This window comes from Plectropomus leopardus, chromosome 9 (assembly GCF_026936395.1).
Source record: "Plectropomus leopardus strain MGB_pleo_1.0 chromosome 9, ASM2693639v1, whole genome shotgun sequence".
Classification (NCBI taxonomy): domain Eukaryota; kingdom Metazoa; phylum Chordata; class Actinopteri; order Perciformes; family Serranidae; genus Plectropomus; species Plectropomus leopardus.
The window spans coordinates 33,588,209-33,610,567 of NC_142184.1; the positions used below are offsets into that span (position 1 = coordinate 33,588,209).

The 22,359-nt window shown below is 39.6% G+C and overlaps 1 protein-coding gene across 2 annotated transcripts in view; it reads right to left on the bottom strand.

The window, feature by feature from the left end:
• Positions 1–15,333, bottom strand: part of lamb2l (laminin, beta 2-like) — a 61,240-nt gene extending 45,907 nt beyond the window's left edge. Inside the window, exons 1-2 of one of the 2 annotated variants that reach the window (XM_042492274.2) lie at positions 15,160–15,333; positions 399–478 (exon numbers count right to left, since the gene is read on the bottom strand). In XM_042492274.2, coding sequence (XP_042348208.2) covers positions 399–441 — 43 coding nt within the window. In that variant the 5' untranslated portion in view covers positions 442–478; positions 15,160–15,333. Of the gene's footprint in view, positions 1–398; positions 479–2,947; positions 2,967–15,159 lie in introns of those variants that run through there. The other variant, XM_088082582.1, reaches the window with a different exon arrangement.
• Positions 15,334–22,359: the final 7,026 nt, after the last annotated feature.

A 22,359-nucleotide genomic window follows, 5' to 3' on the forward strand; every position in this document is an offset into this window, starting at 1 on the left:
AATTTGAGGAAACTCCCTCAAGGCCATCTTCAGATATTGCATTTACGAAAATAAGATGGCTGCAAGGTCACAGTGACCTTGACCGTTGACCACCAAATTCTAATAAGCTCATCGTAACCAAATAATCGTGCTTTCTTATATAGGTTGCCTAGCCAGAAGGTTTTTTTATCGGTCCCCGATCAGCAGATGGTTTAATGGTTCAGCTTTTGAATTCATGCTAAAACCACATACTGCATCTTCTGTCACAAAATTCTGTGGTCAGTCTTCTTTGTCACACCACATTTAAACCACACAAATTCCAAATGGGACTGAATCAAAGTCTCCATCTCAGGTGGTCTAAGCCAAAATGAGATATGAAAGCATCCATACACAAACAAAGACAAAACTAATGTACTTACCCAGCATGAGGAGGCTCAGAGTCACAGCCATGATGGACACCATGATGTCTGGACACTCGGACACCAGGCTGTCTCTCTGGCTGCAACAAACAGACACAAATTATTTCAGAGAGTGACGTCTTCATTAAGTAAACCAGCCTCATGTACATCCAGGTCATCACAGTTGGCAGTCTTTATTTCACATGTGAGATATTGTTTTTGCAACTCTTTTGCAAAAACAATATCTCACACCACTTTTGCTCATCTGCCAATGTCAGATGAGATACAAGTCAAAACAATGGCATTGTTTTACAGTAAATATTATTAGTACTATTGTGCTTCCTAAGTGCTGTGGTAATAGCCAGTGCTACAATGCGACATAAAACAGCTTTAAAGGCCATTAATGACAAAAATGCCACTGTAGCGTATTAGTTCAAGGGTTTCATTTGAGGTTGGAGGGTCTTGAATATTTTGTGACACCAAGGAGAGAAAAGGCCTCTTGTATACTTAGACTCCACAAACAAAGACATCTGCTCTCTGAATAGGACAGACCGCTGTGTATGTGTGTTTGTGTGTGCATAGTCACACACACTGACAGGTGAGAAAACACATTGTTCATGTCACACACATTGTTCACATCATACGCACTAAACTAATCTGACCTCTGAGACAGGAAGGCAAGAGGACAAACTAAATAAAAAGACTGTCTTCACTCACAGCCAGGATTGCTTTTGCAGGTTAAATAAGCTATTTAAGTTAGAGAAAGACGTGCTTTGTTATCTGACAAATGACAAGTCAAATGTCTTCAGTTTTAAAGAATTTCTCAAAAGCTTAACTTTACTCACTAATCTAGGTTTGTGATCTAAAGCTGGTCTCTGCTGGAAAGCATTTTTTACACTCAGCTCGGCAATGAGAGGTTGTTGCGGCCCCGTGCTCACACTGTCAAAGGCAGAGGCTCTGAGGAGGGACCCCCACAACGTCTCAACACTCAGTTCAACGGATTAACGTGTATTAAGTTGTTCACTGCAAAAATTACAATAGGATATTTGTTTTCTTGATATATAATACATATATAGCAGTGTGAATAAACATCTAAATCCAACTTCCAGTGTAAAGCTGTATGCTAATACAGGGAGAGGGAAACTTTTTTACTATTTAAACTTAATTAGTTTCGCTGGTGGATTAAGTGTTTCTTTATGGGTTAAGATAATTCCACTGCTTCTTACACCAAAATACCTTTTAAAAATCTATTGGATTAAGTAAAACGCAGTCAGGGAGCAAAGGCCACTCTGGCAGACCCCAAACACCTTTTTCGAACAAAGTTTTGACTGCTGCCATCAGGGAGATGGTACATGTTTCCTAGGAGGGTCAAATTGCTGATGTTAATTTAATAAGGCTGTGTGTCCGCCAAAGAGTTTCAGAAAACGCCAGTAGTTGTTATTAAGCACTTGTTAGTGTTGGATTAATCATTATATTATATATTATATATTTAACTAAATTTCCAAAAAAAAAACACAGTAGTTCAAGAATAGATTGCAAATCTTCTAAAGGGAAATGATCACATTGGAGCCCTTGTTGGAGCGGCAGGATGGCTAACGCTAGCTTGTGGTCTATCTCTCTCTGCATGCAGCGTTCCCGATATTCAACGTTATGAATTTCTATAGTGTCCAGTGCATACTACACAGCTCTAGTGAAAAAGCATCATGGTGCACAATTTATTTTCAGATGACATTACATTGGAGATCATATTTGTTTTTAATCTGCATTTCACATTCCACTGGCCTGAATACAGAGTTTACTTGACCTGGACGAGTGTTAATGTCGAGCCATGTCACAGGAAGGAAAAGGCTTTGGTGGACACACTACGTTACCAGGTAGAGTGAACTTAGTGTACTATTGATGATTTAGTTTAACTTGAGATAACACACAGATTTTTTTCAATCAATTGGTTAAAGAGAAGGTAGAATTTCAGTCAGCCAAGATTTTCTCTGTTTGACTAAAGCCCTAGTTGAGATAAGGTAGGGTAGTAAACCCAACCCACCATCTTTTACCACCACAGCCTTGATGCAAAAGGGCCTGCACAGTCTGTGTCTGAGTGGAGGAGATCTGCACAGAACTGTGAAGCCCCTTTTCCACAAAAAACAACTGGTAAATGATTTAACTCAAGAATATTAAAATATAAACAATCTTCCTATGTTACACTCAGTGAGATCTTAAATCTGCTCAGAGACATAAAGATGAGCATTTATGATCATAAAAAGCTACAGTGAACATATTTTTTAAATGAATGCCAAAAGCCATTTAATAGAGAATTCCACCTGTCGCACTGTTAAACTACAACATCATTGTTACATTTTAACAGCTACACAGTTAAAAGAGCTTACAGTTTAGCCAAAGGTGACCTGAAGAGGTGGTGGCAGCACAAGGTCACATTTTCATTGAAATCTTAACTAATTCCCCCAAATCACAAGACTATAGAAACGCTATAGAAACACTAAAAAAATCATGCAGTAAAAGAGCAGTATACATTATTAATCCAGCATTATAAGTGATTCTAGCGTCATACTCACACAGCCTCAGATCATCTCACTCTCTGTACTGCGTGGTCAGAACTACTCACTATGTCTCTGTAGACCAATTTTGTCTGACAGTGTGTGTCGAGTCCCCAGTGCGAGTTTGCACGTGTGCTGCCTCTGAACCCCAATGTGTATATTTACGCGTGCATGCACACGTGTAGTGTGTATGTGCGCCAGAATGCGTAAAACAAACTTGAAAGCACAACTGACGGCAGCGATGTAAAAACAGAGGGAACACCGCCGGCCAATGGGAATGCAGAGTCCGGGACCCCCCTTCATTCCTCTCCTCCCTCCGGCTCCCTCCGTTTCGCCCTCTCTCACTCCCTCCAGCTCGTCACTGGGGCACTGGGGTGAATGGACAGCTATTCTTATTCTAATTCCTCTGTCACTCTGTGGGCCACTGGCTGAAAGAGGGGAATGGTCTCCAGGCTTTTGGAATGCACTACCCCTTTCTTCTGGACACTGAGGGAGAGTGAAGGGCGAGAGAGGCAGAGAGGAGGCCAGAGAAACAGAGAGAGATAGTTCAAAGAAGAAGAGAGAGAAGAGAGGAGGACAGAGAAGGAGAAATCCTACTGGAAAAAGGGAAGAGGAAAGAAGGCGAGAGATGGACAGAGAGATATTTTGGCTCTCTGGGTGAAACTAGGCCACAGAGCCTCAGTGCAGCACCCCATGTAACACCACTTTCATGGCACTTAGCAAGAGAAGCCCACCACCGGATGAAAGCTTCATCTCTACTCTGACCACCCCCAACGTGCTCTCTGCACTCTCATGTAATCATCCATAGGCACCACCATGGAGCTTTAAAGAACTATGTTGACATTTTGGGAAACACAGTTGTTTGCTTCCTGGTGGAGTTAAATGAGAAGATGCATGCTACTGTAATGTGTGCATGTAATGTGTGTATGGTTCCCTTAGGATTTTTTTTCCACCAGCAGTGCTGAAGTGCCTGACTTTTATTTTGGGCCACTGTTAGATATCTAGCGTGTCTACTGACACGACAAGAGCTTCAAAAGCAATGTGATTATGTTCTGTACATAAGGCATTAATTTGTTTTCGTTGTGTTAATCACTAGCTGTATACGGTTGAGTTTTGAAGTTAGAGTAGTAATCCTGGTATCACAAAACTAAAAGACCAGGAATCCAGTGGTACCAAACATGTCATGCTAGCTTATCAGGAAGGGGGCTAAATAACACTCCTAAGATAGGATACAACTTGGCGATGGAAAAACAGCGTGGCCATTAAGCGGGGGTTCCCTGACCTCTGACCTCAAGATATCTGAATGAAAATAGGTTCTGTGGGTACCCGTGAGTCTCCCCTTTACAAACATTCCCACTTTATAGTAGTCCCCTACAGTTTTTTGCTATCATTGGAGTCCTCATCAAGACAATCTGGTAAGAATTGTTTCACCTTGTCAAAAAGGATTTGGTAAGTGTTTTATAATGCAAAATGATGGAATTAAAAATATGATTAAACAATGTGATCAATCACAATTAACTATTGAAATTCTGAGACTAATTACAATTTAAAAAGTTGATCGATTGAAAGCCCTTCTTTAAAATCATATTTGTACACATTTGCAGATGTCAAATTACATTATGACTCAAGTGATAAAATAAAATCTAACATTTGACATCTAGTATTTCCATTAATTTCATTCCTCCAACATTGATTGTAAAAACAATTGATGACTGTAATCAAGTGGAGCATAAATACATGTTACGTTTGTAAAAATTGTATCCATTATCCAATATGACAATTACTCCTGGTCTCCCCTAAGCAACCCAGCATTTGTTGCAGAGACAAAACGACTCATATCCTGAAGAAATGAAAACAAGAGAGAGCTGGTATACTTAAAGATGCACAATACAGGACAACATGAAACTAAATGTAAGCAGTGCTGTCAGAAACAGGATTGTCTTACAGCCTCCAGTGTTCAGCGTGGTGTGTGTGTGACTGTGGCAAGTGAGGAGAGAGAGAGACGGTGTTTCTGCACTCAGGACAGGAGGGTGAGCTGGACGTCAGGTCAGCAGAAACATGAGTATAACACTGAATGTTGAGCTTCAATTTGTCAGAACCACCAGACCAGTGAAGCTGTTTTAGTGGCGCGTAAGGGAATTGTCTTGCACACTTGGCATCTTCTGATCAGCTCCTCTGATTGCCTTCAAACTATTTACAACAAATACCGGCCAATAGCGATCTGAACATCCTTATCTGGGGGTGTTCAAATAATATAATTATCAATGTAATATTGCAGAGATTGTATTTTGTATGGGGGGATTTTAATATAGCAGTGGCACTAATCATTCTGCAGCACCACTGCACCACCGCTTAATATGTGTAGGGAAAACACTGGCATCTAAATCTGAAGCTAATGTGAGCCACAAGTTAGCTTACTTAACACTGATTCTTGCCTACAGTACGGTAAAAGAATAATCCTGTTAACACTTCTGAAGCTGTTAAACGTGATATAACTTGCTTGTATAATCCACTACCAAACCAAAGAGTAAAAAAACACCAATTTGGATTTTTACAGGACGTTACGTGCATAACAATTCCCAATACAATGTAATTCATTTTTAATAAACAAATAATATATCACAACATATTTTTGTGACTTTTATTGGAGCTGGTAGCAAATTTTGTTAGCACTGGGAAAGAGCCAAGCTAGCTATTAACCCGCTCTTTATAGTTTTGTGCTAAGCTATGCTAATTTTGAGTGCAAGAACAGAGAATAGGTCAATTTCCTAAATGTCCAACTATATGTGCTGATATTTAGTGTAATTTAAGAGTTTGATTCAAGTTCAGAATGTGAATTTAGTGCTGTTTGATCCTAATCACCTATGGTTAGACAAAAAAAAAAAACAAAAGATGTGACAAATCAACTAGGTTTAGGCATCAAACCAAGCCATGGAGGTCAACTCTGTTCAAAAATTCAAAAGGTTGAAGCAGCTGGTGCTATGACTAGATTAGAGAAGAGAGATAGGGAAAGGAGTGGGAGGGTGCGTGTTTGTGCTTGTGCATGTAAGATACATGCATGTGAGGGTTGTGTGCATGCATGTGTGTGATTCAGGCTAAACAACTAAAAAACTGCTGTAGAGAACAAAGGAGCAATCACATTCACAGCTCTCTGGTGATGTGACCTTTGACTTCTGCTACAGGGGAAGATGGAGAGGCTGACTCAACATGTCGCACAGCAGCCAACAACTGAAGAGGCCAGTGGAGCTACTGGTGCAAGCTCTGAGTTCACATTCTGCAGAGAGGCTAAAGGTTTTCTCATTCCACTATCTTGTGTACTTGATCATTTAATTTTGACATCTGAGACAGCTGAGATATCCTGAACAAGAAATTATTTCAAATATATTCAAAATTAATAGGCAATCAAGTCTGCACCTACATCCACATATATTCTGTAATCCCCCACTGCCTCACACGGGGCACTTGTTTTGGAACACCTGTATTCACCCTCCTGCGTGCAACACTCAATTTATATCTCTTTAAGACCCCCTCCCAAAAAAGCCCAGTCTGCTTTGGAAAGTGTTTCCGGGTCTTCCATCTGCGGTCTCTGCATGTCTGCACAGTCTTTGCAGCTGGGGAATGATTGTAACGGAGTTTAGCGGCATTGTTTTAATGTGAAAAATTCACTGTTAAAAAACTCTAGAGCAAAACCTTTACAACACTATTTTGATCAAAAATGAGGACAAAAAATGCAACATCTGCAATCATATAATATATGCTTTGTTGATGTCAGCATGTAACTACATGTAGCACTTTTAGGGATGCACGAAAACATCAGTGTGTCATCGGTATCGGCAGATATTGGCTTTAAAATGAAAGAATTGGCCAACATGCTAATTTTTGCTGATATAAGAAAACCATTTTTTTAACTGCCAAAATGAAAATGTACAAAACATCAACCCCAAATTGAAGTATCTTTCTTATTTCGCACAATGAATGAATATTACATACATTAAAAAGTATTGTATTTTCTGTCTTCATCTGCTGGTGGGCAACCATGATAAGAGTGTGCATAACATGATGTTAATTCCAGTACAGAAGAGACTTGTTCACTAAAATTAGGTGAGGAAAAAAAGTAGATGTGTTGAAATCAGAATCAGTTACCAGTCAAATGAGTTGTTTTTTACTGGCATATCAGATATTGGCAAAAAAAATCTAATATCCTGCATCCCTAACCACTATACTTAGCCGGGGAATGGCTGAAACAAAGTAAAGTGGAACTTTTTTTAACTCGCCAAAAAAAAGTAGTAAATCTTCACAGCTGGACATATTTCACTATGAGTATAATCAAAAATCAGGAAATGCAAATGCACATAAAGAAAACTGATGTCAGCTTGTAGAAAAATGTTGGAAATGGTCTATAGAAAAAGGTTCTTGCTTACAAGGATTACGCTTATGCATATGTTTACCTCAGTTTTTGAAACTTTGGCCATGCTAATTACAGTTATCTGAAATGAAACATTATATATGACAGAAAATAAGAAGAAGTATAACAGGTTCCCTTAGATGTTTTATATCTGTATGCATAATATGTCTAAATCATATATATTAAAAGTGAATGTACTTTCTTTGTTGTATATATTGCATTAACATATACTGTATTTTTGTTTCAAGCACAGTGCTGGAGGGTGCAAACAAAGTATTTCACTGTACAATGTAGAGATATGTTTAGAAAGTGACAAGTAAAATTTGAAATTTGAAACATGCAGGGATCCTGGTTTTAAGAAAAAAACAAAAAAGAACAACTACTATATAAGTAAAATAAATCAGACGATGAGGACAGATTGCACCTGGTTATCCTAGACCTTGAGCAAAGACTTTGACGTAAACATACAGACACAATCCCGACAACAAGATAAGAGGAAACCTGTAGAAAGTTCAGTGCCACCACTATAACTTCTGTGCAGCGGTCAGACAAAGCTAAGAAATCTCGAGACACTAGTCCAAACAATCCCAGGCTCCCATATCCTTGAACACAATAACACGATAAGCCCGACTCTGTGTGTATGAGTTTGTGTACACATCAAATGAAGGGTTTGAGACTGAGCTGCAGAACACTCTGCTAATATGTTGCAGCTTGGCACACTGCTGTTAAAGTATTGTAAAACAAGGCTGGGCTGGAACTGGGATCAGATCTTCTCGATGAGCTCATGGAGGAAGTTTGCCTCCCCTTTACAGGCAAGTGAGTCAGTAATTAAAGCTGCTGCTACCTGCACAACTGTGAGCAGAAATGCATGTAGAGTCGTCTAGACAACACAAGCCATAAAAAGAAACTAAAAATCTCAGATGGCCTGGAGCAAATAACCTGTAGTAATTGTCTCACTTGTTCCATGCAGCTCTACTACAGGATATACTCAAGTTCATACATAGCCATGACCATAATAAATATACCTGCAGTGTGTAGCTAACAGCAGATGAAGTGCACTCAAGTATCAAAGAAAACCGGCGCCTGGTTCAAAAATAACCTTTGATCTTATGACACAAGAGAACACACTGCAGGGATACTCTTTTCATATCTACAACAGAACAACTAACCCAAAGAAAATAGCACAGGTCCTTAAAGACCTTGCTCAGCTAAACTCTGACTGTTGAAGATATAATTCCACTTTCATACTTAACAAACTACTCAACAAACCTGAGCTACTTACGGACATTGGAAAATGTGTTATTTGCATGTTAAGTGCTGCAATTTTTAGATAAAGGTAAAATAGGTCATAACATACCATTTTAAATGACGGGTTGTTGAGTTACAGAGATACCCCAGCCTACAAATAATTTGCCAGCCATATGCAAATATTCTTGTTTGGTACAGACCCTAGTTACATCATGATCATTCTTATATATATATATATTTAATTAAAATGAAATGGCAAAAATTAGCAATGCTACTCTAATCGTGATAAATATAGCAATTGCACCATCTGTCAAAATAATCGCAATATGATTTTTTTTTTTTTGCATATCTTGCAGCCTTAGCCTTGATAGAGGTAACATAAGTCAGTGTTGCTTCCTGAGTGTGACTTTATTTTCTGTTTTTATTGCTTCCAGTTACTGATTTACTCTATTGTCGACAGTGACTTTCAGCCAGGAGACTAAATGGGAGCTTGTTGCATTCAGCTGTGGATTATAAATTACTGGTTAGTCCCCTTACAACTGGAAAAAAAAACTACTAACACTCACTAACATCTGTCTTTAATCTTTAGTGGGAAAGGCTATAATCGCCATTTATTCCCGGGACAAATGACTGCAGCAGTCTCAGGTATGTATCAGCTTCAGCTCTAATAGGCAGTGATGGAAATATGACATCCAGGTGGACAAGCTAAGTTTTGCCCATTTCTTGTGCAATACAATGTCATACAGTATAGCCACAAATCTGCTCAATCTCCGTCAAAGCAGCACTCAAACATTGTTCCAATTAGTTACCACTGAGTTTGAAAGAGAAACTTAATAAAATATATATATATAAAAGAAGTAATCACCATAATATTCTGCTGCTTTCTACTGTTTACTGACATCTTTTCTGGTACAGTTCATAATGTAGAACAAGACAAACAAATAAAACAAACAACAGCGAGGCCTACTTGCCTCCTGTTGAGCTGTTTACATAGCTCTGGTCTCCTGGCAGTGACAGAGGGGTCTATCACCTAATATCAGCTGGATTTCCCATGTTTAAAATACCTGCATACATGTGCTAATTTTGGTGGTAAAGGGTCTCACATCCACTAAAATCTGGCTAAATTCAAGTGCAAAACTAAAAACTGCATGATCCACTTTAATAAAAACATGCACTTAATATAAGCAGCTTTCAAATGACTATATTAAATGCATGTGTAAACACTTTAACTTTGTTTACCACTTTGGAAAATCAGCTTACTTTCATAAGCTGCAAATATTATTTTGTTCCTCAGCAGCAGTTTGTGGAGTTTAAGTCCTGGGGTGGATAACTAATCAGTTTATCTGATCAGATTAGATCTATGCATGAAAAGGAGGTGCTGTAGAGGTGAGTGAAAGTAAAGTTTTAGACCCACAGTAGTTAACTGCTAAGTTTCACTTTCACTGTGCCTGACATTCATCCGTTCCATCTGTGCCCTGAGTACACTCTGAGCTGCGGGAGTGTGGTGTAATAAATAACCAAATAGTGGCGGCAGATTCAGTAATTATGGTGGGCTGCCACAAATAAATGAATGTGGGGAAACCCTGCTGTAAGCTAAATGGTGATTCCTTTGAGGGAATGACTCAGTTCCTATAATACTCTAGATAAATCATTGCACAGTTGGGTCAGAGCAGACAGTCGTAAAATAATGTTACACACCTTGAAGTCACAATGAGTATGTCTCCTAAAATTAGACAGAGGGAAAATTGCTTCTAGTCTTTATTTAATTATATGGAGCAAAACATCAGGTCTACTTCAGAAGATTTACCAAACCCCGAAAAAACTGCTGACAACTACAGGAGAAAGCACTGATATACACCAACCAAATAAATAAGATCCCAAAGTAAACAATTAAGTCCCTACCAGTCAACAACTCAACCATCTGCTTGATCTGATGAAAATAGACCACCCACATACACACACCCAAACACAACATCTTCAATTAAAGGGATCTGATTTAACCATAGTGTCAAGCAAGGAAACAACTTCCCTTCAAACAACTTCCTAATCCACTACATACATTGTCAGATAATCACCTGTGGAGCCAAAAGAAACCTCATAATACTGTCTCGATATTTACCTCAATCTCTGCTGGCATCTTACAGTTAAAGAAAGATTACTATCAAAGAGAATTCTGCATTTCAGGTTTGGAGAGAGAGAGTTAAGTCTCCCAGTATGAGAAGCACTGTAGATTTCCACTGCTATTGACCCAGACCTCAAATAAAGCACACCTAATACCATCTACTCTTTGTTCCACACCACCTATGTACACACACACACACACACACACACACACACACACAATGGAAAGGAAAGTGTGTATGTGCATTCCTATTCATACACAACAAGCACAGCACAATTTTTCCTATGTTATGCCCTCTTATTCAAGCCAACAACACTGTATCACATCTTAAATGAAATCAGCTACGTCGCTTAGGGTCTTAACTGGTTTATCACAGAAATTAATCTTAAAACACAGAGGGACACACCCGAGAGACCAACAAGAAGCTCATGCAAGGGCATGACCAGACAGTAGCCAGTGCGAAGCCTTTAAGGTGATTAAATTCAGTGCAGACACACACCAAGCAACCCAATAACCATGTGCATGTTTGAACTAGATAGCCAGAGAAGCTGTAGGTGAGAGGTAGAGGTGAACAGGGCAACTCTGAGGTGTCCGCATTGAGTTCTGTGGAGGTCACTGAACTGCAGATCAGCCAAGCAGAGCTTTAGCTGAGGCCACACTGCTACGCGGGGGAATTCATTTCAGAAAATGAAAGTGGGGCAGCGGTACACTGGCACTGCATATGTCGTCATAGCTTTGACGGCATATCAGTATTTTCACTATTTAGGCATCTATTAGCTCCGGCTCGCTTAAATGACAGTTGGAATTCCAGTGAGGAACAAAAGATAGTGGCAGCTATGACACTAATCAAGACTATGAGAAGTTAGATCAGGTGATAAGAAATGAACTGAGAGTGGGTCCCACAGTTATGTGAGGATGTATGAAATTCCTGCTGTTTGCCTGCCCTACACCAACAATTTGCACTTGAAAATACCAAAGATGTCACTTGGTAAATAAAAAAAACAAGGGGCAATCAGTGCTTGGAGAAGCTTCCTGCCTGTATTAAAGATAAAAGCTGGATATTTGGCTGACTTTTTTGGTAATGCAGTGAAGGAAATTGCATTTCCTGTTACTGATGACACAATCTGTGGTGCGATTTGCATGCCATCAGCTGTTTCCAGTGTAAATATCCCCTCTGTGTGTGTATGTTTGTGTATGCATGAGAGGGACAAAGACACACCTATGGCTGAGAAGTAATTGGTTGTGATTGCAGCTCATCAGACTGACTGACAAACATAAAAAAGGCAGAGCACGTTGTGTGGAAAAACACATGATCCACTGCATTTTTCTGGAGGCCAGGGAAGACCTGTCATGTTTTCCTGACCTTAAAGGAACAGTTCAACCCAAAATGAGAAATACACATTATTCCTTATATCTGTTGTACTATTCATCAATCCAGATTGAAATACACCCACAGTATCACTGGGCAGAAGGAAGTGTGCACGTGCAACACACACCAAAGCGATCTAGACTATAGAAATAGCACTGCAGGTATGAAGACAATTATGTATTTTTCATTTTGTTCCATTAAGTGTTTGTGTTTAGATGATGTCAAACGAATACCAAGGTTTTCAGCCATGCATCTGCACAAAATATAGCAGCTTTCAAATTTTATGAAAATAATGATGCATTGCATTTTTAAAAATCTCCATTTAAGAGTTTTTTTCTCAATAACACAAACAGAAAGAACTTAGTTTACTAAGTAATGAAATATGATCTTTTAAAAAAATTACCTTATTTAATCATTTTGACATAGCCACTTGCTACATGTTGAAACAATTGGTGGATTAACTAGGACTATAAATGGATACTTCTTCAGCTCGTGATTACAATAAGCAATACAAACACATCAATTTGAGCATTTTCTACACTTTATAGTCAATGCAAAAAACAAAAAATCAACTATCTCCTAATAATGAAAATAATTATTGTGCAGACATGACAAGAAAGGAGCAGAGGAGACAGATATGAAAAAAAAAGGTGTTCTTCTTGTCAGCGTGCTGCAAACAAAGGGTTGATTTGTATCAGGGGACCTGATTACGAGCATCTCAGCCTGCAGAGGCCCTGACAGAGGCTCAGATATCAAAGACACACCGATAGAGCGCAATGTGGCTGATGGCAATGGGAAGTCTTCAGAGAGGCCTCCTGATGTAAAGATTATCCATGCACAGGGGCACACACACCTCACTTACACTGAAACACATCCTCTCTCACACACACTCCCACACGGCCTCTGCCTTTACCCACCTACTCAGCCCACATCAACTGTCAGCTTACAGTCCAATCACTTCTTCTAAAAAGTAAATGGAGCATCTGAGAACTGCCATAACATACAAAAACATTCATACCTCTATCATGTCACCAGGTTAGCAAAAGAAGTGAAAGACAGGAAGGAGACTAGAATATGGGACAGTACCGCTGCATCAGATGTGTCTAAACTTTTTTAAATGGGGGCCAGAGTAGATCACCAGTTGCTGATCAATTGGGTTATTTATGGCTCTGCTGTTCCTAACCTGTCTGTGGCTACATTTACACTGCATGCTCAAGGCAGCAATACCACACAGATATGCCGCCTCAATGTTATAATGTCCGATTGCAGGCTGATAGTCTCGCCTCCGAGCCTGGAATGGAAGTAGTAACAGCACTGCAATGAGTTCTGTGTAAACCATAACCCTATAACTAATATATTAGTTATTCTGTAGTCAATAAAGAGGAAAAGTAGCCACCAATCAGTGTCCCCCTCTCCCACATAGTAAGTTTTACCATGGACTCGTGGATCCTCTTAACCCTTCAGGTTAGAGTTGATCTCAGCAGTAGGGCGAGGGGCCAGGTCCTTGAGCTGATTAAAGCTAGACTAAGCCTACAGGGGCCATGGGAACATGGACCTCCAAAAACACTCGTATCTAATAACCCTGACAAGTGAAAAGAAATAAATGACTTTGAAATGAATTGAAATGAATAGCAGGAATTCTTAGACTTCACCCCTTTGAGCAGTGAAAAAATAAAGCTATGCACTTCTCAACAAATGCCTCTCACCTAAAAAGCCTCAATTAGGAGAACATGCTTTTCAAAGTCACACCCTGATATGAAGTGATTACCTTATGTGAGTGCAGGGGAACAACACACACCACTGTCTCAATTATAGTGTTACACTGTTAGACTGCAGCAAAAAGTGGAATATCATTCAAACTTTCGATGGGGAATCTGAGCTCTGCACTCCATTAATCTGCGCTGCTGGTTAATCTGGTAGGAATGTGTGCAACAGTGTCAGAAATCTGCCTCCGAGCCATGAGTGACCCACTGGTGTCAGTGAGAGAACAGGTACAGGTACAGGTATTTTGAAAACATGGGAAAAAAAGGCAAAGAGCAACTTGGCCAGAAATCTTCCACAAATTGCAGGAAATTAGTAGATTTATAGTGGATAATTGGTAGATTATTTTATTCAAAAAGCTAATTAGCAATTGAAAATTATTACAATTATATGCATGAAATTATGTTACAGAGTTGTTATTATTATTGTAAAGACTTTTTCAGGTCATTTCCTTATGTGTTTATTTGTTTTACTTAATTATTTCGCAAATTTTCAGATACTTTTTTTTTTTTTACTTTTTACAATTTTGTGCTAATTTGTGTTCATTTCTTCTTAAATTGCTCATTGGCTTCTTCCAATGTTTCTGAAAGACATCATGCCAAGTTTCAAAGGGTTAAACCCTTTTCCGTCAGTGGATGAATGAAAACAGATTTGTGTCTGCACAAACGCCGCTCTACACTGTGAAAGTCAAACATCAAGCCAAGAAACAACATGCAAAATATGTTGGTTTTGTTGCTTTGGCCTCACTTTTTGAAAAATATATATTCATAATAGTTAATAAGTAGGCAACAAGATAGGCTACAGAATAAAATACTGAATCACCTGCTATCTTTCTAGCGTGCAGGACATTAATGACAACAGCTATGTCCAAATTTGACTGGTACTTTTTTTGGTTTGTTTTGTTATATATTACTATCTTAAGGCTAAAGGTTGTTGCTATTTTTATTTTGACAAAACTTTACGAAGGGGAATAAATGGTGGTGTTAACTCACCAACACTGTCTTTTCAAGTGGTCCACTAGAGCTAGCTTCCAGCCCAAAGATAAATTAGCCTAGCATAAAAACACCGCAAAGTGCACTAAAGCCCTCAAAACTCACATTTCTACATCCCAACATGAACGCAACAGTCGTACCATGATGGACAGGCGACCTAAAAGGGTTCATATAAACTACTTTCACACAAACAGCCGCAGACACGCGCTGCCCCTGTAACAATATTGTGGTAATATACTGTAACGTAAAACGGTGAACTGACGCTGTTGGGTTCACTGAGGTCTCGAGACAAACGTTAGCAAAGACGGAGGAAGGAAAAGATGGAGCGCTCACCTGCTAGGAAGTTTTCTGTGACTCCCCTCTCTTCCTTTCCGTCACACACACATACACAAACTTCCTCTCTCTCTCTCTCTCTCTCTCTCTCTCTTTCTTTCTCACACACACACATTCACACACCCACACGCGCGCCGTCCCGCTGCGGCTGCACCGCATGTATGGGCTCGGTGTCCGCTGTGCAGCCGTACAGTACAGGACTCAGCTCGCGCGAGGGGGTGGAGCCCCGCGTGTCACCGGCCGGCCGACGAGAACAGGAGCAGGTAGGTCTCATCATAACAGTGCTGCACCCCACCCAGTCAGGCCAGGCCCACTGTTTAAGGTTAAGGTTACGCACAGAATCTGAAATGCTACAAAGTGTGAAATATCCTATCGTCTATATTTTGTCAGAAAACGTTCAGGTTAAAGACTTTGTTTTTTAAACTTGACTATTACTTCACTGTAAAATCCGACAAGTTGATTTACTCAGTAATCTCAGAAACATATTATCTTGAAATATGAAAGTAAATATAACTATGAATCTTAATTTAGGTTTATTTATATAAAATTATAACTTTACTCAAAATTAAGCTGCATTTACTTAATTCTGTGAAGTCATGGCAACTTAAAAGTGCCAAGTGAAATTACCTTGTTTTTACTAGGTGTTAGAAACTTCAGTAAAATAGTTTACTGAAGTCGCTAAAATGTAGAAAGATTAATTTAATTAAAATTGTCATTTTTAAGTTGCAGCAACTTAATAAAAAACTAAACTACTAAATAAACTTTACATAATGCTCACAAAAGCATCAATGAGTTTTCCGAACTTTTATCAATTATCTATAGTAAATACAATAGAATTTTAATAACTGGTGATTTTAACTTGCACATGGACAATTCCTCAGACACAGTGTCCAGAGAATTTTTAAACCTTTTACACTGCCTAGATTTTAGACAGCATGTCACACAGCCAACTCACAGCAGGGGGCGCACCCTGGACCTGGTCATAACTTATGGCCTGTCCATTGGTGGGCCATCTGTTGTGGATCTGGCTGTGTCTGACCACTTTTGTGTGTTTTTTACAGTCACCAGTTTTAATCAACGGGAGGCCCCGGTGAGATCAGTGAGGAAACGCTACCTAACTTCTGAAGTGGCTGCAAAGTTTATCCGGATTTTACAGAGCACTCCAGCAGATATTTTACCAGCACCATGTGATCTCATTGTTGACAGTTTTAACAATAAATTAAAGACAACACTGGACTCAGTGGCCCCACTTCAATTGAAGACTGTTAAAACAAAACCTACACCGCCCTGGAGAAATATGAACATCAAAAAGCTGAAGAGAAACTGCAGGAGTGCTGAGAGGAGATGGCGAAAGTCAAAGTTAACAGTTCACTACGAAATATTCCGTGAACACCTCAAAACCTACAATAACACTGTCAAACAGGCAAGAATTTCTCACTTTCAAAAATTAATCAACGACCATAAAACCAACCCAAAATTCCTCTTCTCCACAATCGACCTTTTAACAAACGCAAATTTTAACAGACCCTCCAAGATACCAAGTGATGCCCTTTGTGAGGATTTTGCAGACCACTTCAGAAGTAAAATCAATGACATCAGATCGAGTCTTTTACCGCATCAGGTTTTAAGTGTTTACTCACCCGAATCATTGATTTTACCGGAGGAAACACTGGAGAGTTTTGCCCTGGTAGATGCGAGGACACTTGGTCGAGTTTTCTCCCAAGTAAAGCCCACAACCTGCCTCTTAGACCCAATTCCCACTCCATTTTTTAAAACGTTTCATGCATTCTTTGAGGAACAATTGATATACATGGTGAATTGCTCTCTTCAGACGGGTGTCTTCCCCACCTCCTTTAAAACGGCGGTGGTGAAACCCCTTCTGAAGAAGAGCAATTTAGATCCCAACATTTTTAATAATTATCAGCCTGTATCGAACTTACCATTCTTAAGTAAAATCTTGGAAAAACTTGTGTTTAACCAAGTAAATGACTTTTTAACCACAAATAACATTTTAGAGAGGTGTCAGTCTGGTTTTAGGATGAATCACAGTACCGAGACGGCCCTTGTAAAGATTTTAAATGACATCAGGCTCAACTTAGATAATCATAAACTCACTGTCTTGGTACTACTGGATCTAACCGCCGCCTTCGATACAGTAGACCATCACATTTTATTAAATAGACTGAGGAACCTGGTCGGCCTCTCTGGTACTGTTCTGAACTGGTTTCACTCCTACCTCACAGATCGACACTTCTTTGTAAGTATGGATACATGTTCCTCAGGAATCCATGAGATAAAGTGTGGGGTTCCCCAAGGGTCAATTTTAGGCCCAACTCTTTTTAATCTGTACATGCTTCCCTTGGGGACGTCATCAGGAGTCACGGCATCAGCTTTCATAGTTATGCTGACGATACTCAACTGTACATCGCTGTGTCTCCTGATGACACAGGGCCTATTGATGCCCTTTTTAACTGCATTTCAGACATAAATTCATGGATGGCAGCAAATTTCCTACAGCTCAACCAGGACAAAACAGAGGTTTTAGTCATCGGTCCTGAAGGCCAGAAAGAGAGACTTTTACCAAAGTTACAGGCTTTTAGAACATCACAATCTGTAACAAATCTGGGTGTGATTTTTGACTCTGAGCTTACTTTTATCCCACACATCAAAAACACAACAAAAATTGGTTTGTATCATCTAAAGAACATAGCCAGAGTCCGCCCGTTTCTTTCTCAGGCCAGCACGGAGGTACTGATGCATGCTTTTATCTCTTGTCGTCTAGATTATTGTAATGCCCTGCTCTCTGGTCTTCCCAAAAAGAGCATTTCCAATTTACAACTATTGCAGAACTCGGCCGCACGAGTGCTGACGAGGACCAGAGGGCGGGAGCATATTACACCGGTTTTAAAATCGCTTCATTGGCTCCCGGTGCGTTTCAGGATTGATTTTAAGGTTCTTTTACTTGTTTTTAAGTGTCTCAAAGGTCTTGGGCCTTCTTACCTAACTGAGCTGCTTTTACCTTATCAACCCTCGCGGACCCTGAGGTCCTCCGGCACTGGCCTTTTAACCATACCACAAGTTAGCTCTAAAAGAAATGGGGAGGCGGCTTTCAGTTACTATGGCCCCCGTCTGTGGAACAGCCTCCCGGAGAACCTCAGGATCACAGACAGTGTTGAGGTTTTTAAAAAGAGGCTCAAGACCCATCTTTTCAATCAGGCTTTTAACTAACTAACTAACTATTTATTTATTTATTCTACTTTTTTATTTTATCTTATCCCACTGTTTTAGTCTCCCATTTATTTATTTATCTAATTATTAGCGGTTATAACCTTTAAACTATTTTACTGTGCACTTGTATTCTTTGTCTTATTTTACTGTTTCAGTCCCTTACGTTCTTAGCTTTTATGTTCTTTACCTTATTTTATTGTGTTAGTTTTTAGCTCCAGTGTTTCCTCATCGGGGCCTACCGGACTGGGAGTGGTCTCTGGTCCACCATTGGGGGTGCTGTACCGTGGACTGTTTCGGCCCGGGTGGCTAGAGGGCTCGGCATCTTGGTGCGGGAACTCCTGTCCGCCCGGGTTGGGATGGTCTCTGTGGCGGCGCCCCGGCGGTGCTGGACCGTGACCTCTCTCAGTGAGGTTGGCCCCCAAAGGTAGCTTCTCCCTCGCCTCAGGTCTCAGTGCCTAGCCATGTCTCTTTAGTAACAATTGGTGTGTGTTGGTGTATGTGTGCGTGTGTGTGGGTGGTAAGGGTGGATGTTCGGGTGCCTTTGCGAATATGTGTGGGAATATCTACATGATTGTGTGTGTGTTGTTGCGTACGTTTATGTGGGGGTGGGAGGGTCAGGCTGTCTGTATTTTTCTTGATTTTCATTGATGTTTGTCATTTCTGTTATTGTTTTTAATCTCTGTGAGGCACTTTGTGTTACTCTTTGTATGAAAAGTGCCATACAAATAAAGATTTGATTTTTTTTTTTGAAAAATTAAGACTAATAGTTACATTTACTTCCATTTTTCAGGGCATTCTGTTTCCTAGATGATTTAAAGTCAAATCAACTTGTCAGATTTTACAGTGTTGAAGCAATCAAACAAAAGCCATCTTTGGCAATATGAACAGTGTTTATTTACAGTAGAAAAAAACAATTTCAGTTTGACAGAGAAAAGAGAATCCATAGTCACATTCAGCATAGTCACATGCATTCTGGACTTTATCATTCTTTACTGAATCTTAGAAAAGGTTTTATCACTTTTCACCTGCGGCAAGACAGAATGTTTCACCCAAAGGTCCAGTGTGTAGGATTTAGTGGCATCTAGCAGTGAAAAGTTAAACAACTGAAACTTTTCCGGGGTGCCTATGAGGGGACACAAATGGCCTTACAGTAAGTACGCTTACATGATGTTAGAAAAAGTCAAATTATTGTGTTAGTCTGACTAAAACTGTACTTTTAAAAATACATGTAAACACATTTGACTGAAATTGTACTAAGTTGAATTACTCGAAGTTGGACTAACACATCGACATAATGCAGTTGGGGGTCAATTTGCCCATTCTGGCAACTATTATGTTTTTTTCAAAATGATGAACTGATTTTTAGCATTCCTATCATCTCGAATGGCTTGAAAAAATAATGTGTATAGCTGGCATAGGTGGGGAAAAAAATCTCCAGAGGAGTATGCACCTGAACCCCCCTATGTTTGGGCTTAAGACCCCAATGTTTACAATGTCTGGCTCCACCCTTGATGGTCATAAAAATGGTTTATGTTTCTTTATGTGAAATTATTCCTAATTTTCTTGGACAGCGGAAATTTATTATTTTTTTGCTCTCTATATAGAGTCCATGTGATTGTCTATAGTGTTTGATGTGCAAGTGTGACCTTTATTGACCCATGTGATTTCTTCCCATATGAAAGTGGCAGTACAGAATAGAAAATAAAATAGCCTTCAGTCCTTTCATGCTTCATTTGGGGGAGGAGATGGTGGGATAGGTGATCACTGACAGGACCTTGTACCACAGGAATTATCAAGAGATGATGACAATCTCAATCGCCAAGCTTATTATGTGGTGCCAGCCAAGTCAGCTGATACATATCACATATCCCCAACCATCAGCCACCTAATATCAGGACAGTTTGCTTTGCAAGAGGTCAATGTGTGTGTTAAAGGGATAGTTCAGATTTTCACAGGTCACATGGGGCACTTATCTATATAGACAGTGTACTATATGGTGTAGATTCCAGTCTGCACACCCCCAGTTTGGAGAGGCAGGTTGGAGTCTGACATAGAGGCTAAGTGATGTGCAGGGGTCAGACAGCTAATTTGGGAAGCTGTTAATGAGCTCAGCTCCCCATCTATGCTCTCGCTAAAGCCACCAGTTGCCATTGAGAAAAACAGAAATTTTACACAGGAGCTGCTGGTCTACGCTGCTTTTTTGTGTTATTGTGTGATTTTGGAGGACTCAAAGTGCCCCTTTTAAATGTTATAGTGGCACAGGAACAAACTAACTAAGTGATCAGTGCAATAGAGCAGAAGCCCCTGTGTTTAGCGATGTTAAATTCCGATTTTTCTCAATGGAGTGTGGCTCTGTAAAGACCAATATTAAGGGGTTAATTTTCCCATTGAAAATCACTTTCTTGATTGATTGAGTGATTGATTAATTGATTGATTGATTGATTTCGAACACATAAAAAAAAACAGAACTTAAATACATATGAAGAACAAAAAGAAGACAAATTGCCTCAATTATTAAATCCACTCCCCTCTAATATTTAGTTATTATCAAAACCGACACTGTAGAAAGTAAAGCAGTAAAAATACTTTCAGTTTAACTGTAGTGTACAATTAAACTGAGATGTATTTTTTAAGTGGCTAAAAAACATTTTGTTGCTGACCCCTCTATTGCATAAGATTGCATTAGATTCCAGCCTGCTTCTTCAAACTTGGAATGTGCAGACCACCATCTTCTGTATATAATATACCATGGATAAGCACCCCTTACAACCCTACTTCAAAAGATCCGAATTATCCCTTTAAGGTGGGATGTGAACTTTGAGCATGTGCCCAATGCAGTATGCTGTTTTTCAAATTGATTTTTCACACAGAATATGTTTTTTGGAGACAGAACGAGAATGTGAGGAGAGACACTGTGACAAAATAAAGTGTTCACTCTGATTCTGGTTTGAACTAAACTGAAGTGAGTGAGAGAGAGAGGAGCTGCAGACCGGCACCCTGTCAGGAGTCAGCACAGGTTGTGCAAGGTGAAGCCCAGGAATGCCTGGAATCCATAATTATCAACACTTTTGTGCAGCAGCATTCTCCTTTAATACAGACAGGACAGTAAACAGCAAGTACAAAAGCTGCACATGTGCTGCAGGTTGTAATAGAATACATGCCTATTAGACAGTACTGTACATAAAACACAAAGAACTGCGAGCAACTAAAACGCTAATACATAAGCAATAAGAAAGGAAAAAGTCTCAAACTGCGATTGAGAGATACAGTGGAAAAGTAATGTTAAGAAGCAGAAGTGAGGAAATCAAGTGTCAGAACAGCAGAGAAAGAGACAAAAGTATCGGAGGACTCTGGTTGGAGGCTGTAATTTGTTCAGAGCTATACTCTTTGTATGGGGAAACATCTGGAGGAGGTGTGCTACCTCATTGCTACATACACTCAGAAAGCGAAAATGAACAGTTGAAAGCCAGGGTTACCCTCTTCTTTTCATTCTGCACGTGCTTTAGTGCAATTTGCTATGTCTATGTGTGTGTGTGGACATGTTTGCATTTAAAGTTCGGTTTGGCTCCGTGTGCAAAAAATAACAATAACTCAACATTAGTATGAGAGGAGAGAGATGCAGTATTCTTTTTTTTTTTTGTAATGCTGTGTTGTGGTTGAAAATGTTTTCATTAACTGGCCTCATTGACTTTAGTTCATTTCTGGTTAACAAACTGCCCGCTGACTGAAATTTGCAGCCTGAGCTGATGATTATGCATCAGTATTTCACCAGCGGTGAGTAATTCTCGCCATCTTTTAATTCTGCATACTGTAAACACTGGGAATAATAATGAAGAGTCAGGAAGAATGTGAATCAGATTATTAAAACTGACCCTTAATGTGTTTTTTTCTGTTGCAGTGTGTCATGCAAATTTTCACACAAACCTTTTTAGACAGAGATCACACAATAGAACTGCTACAAAGTATCCTCTT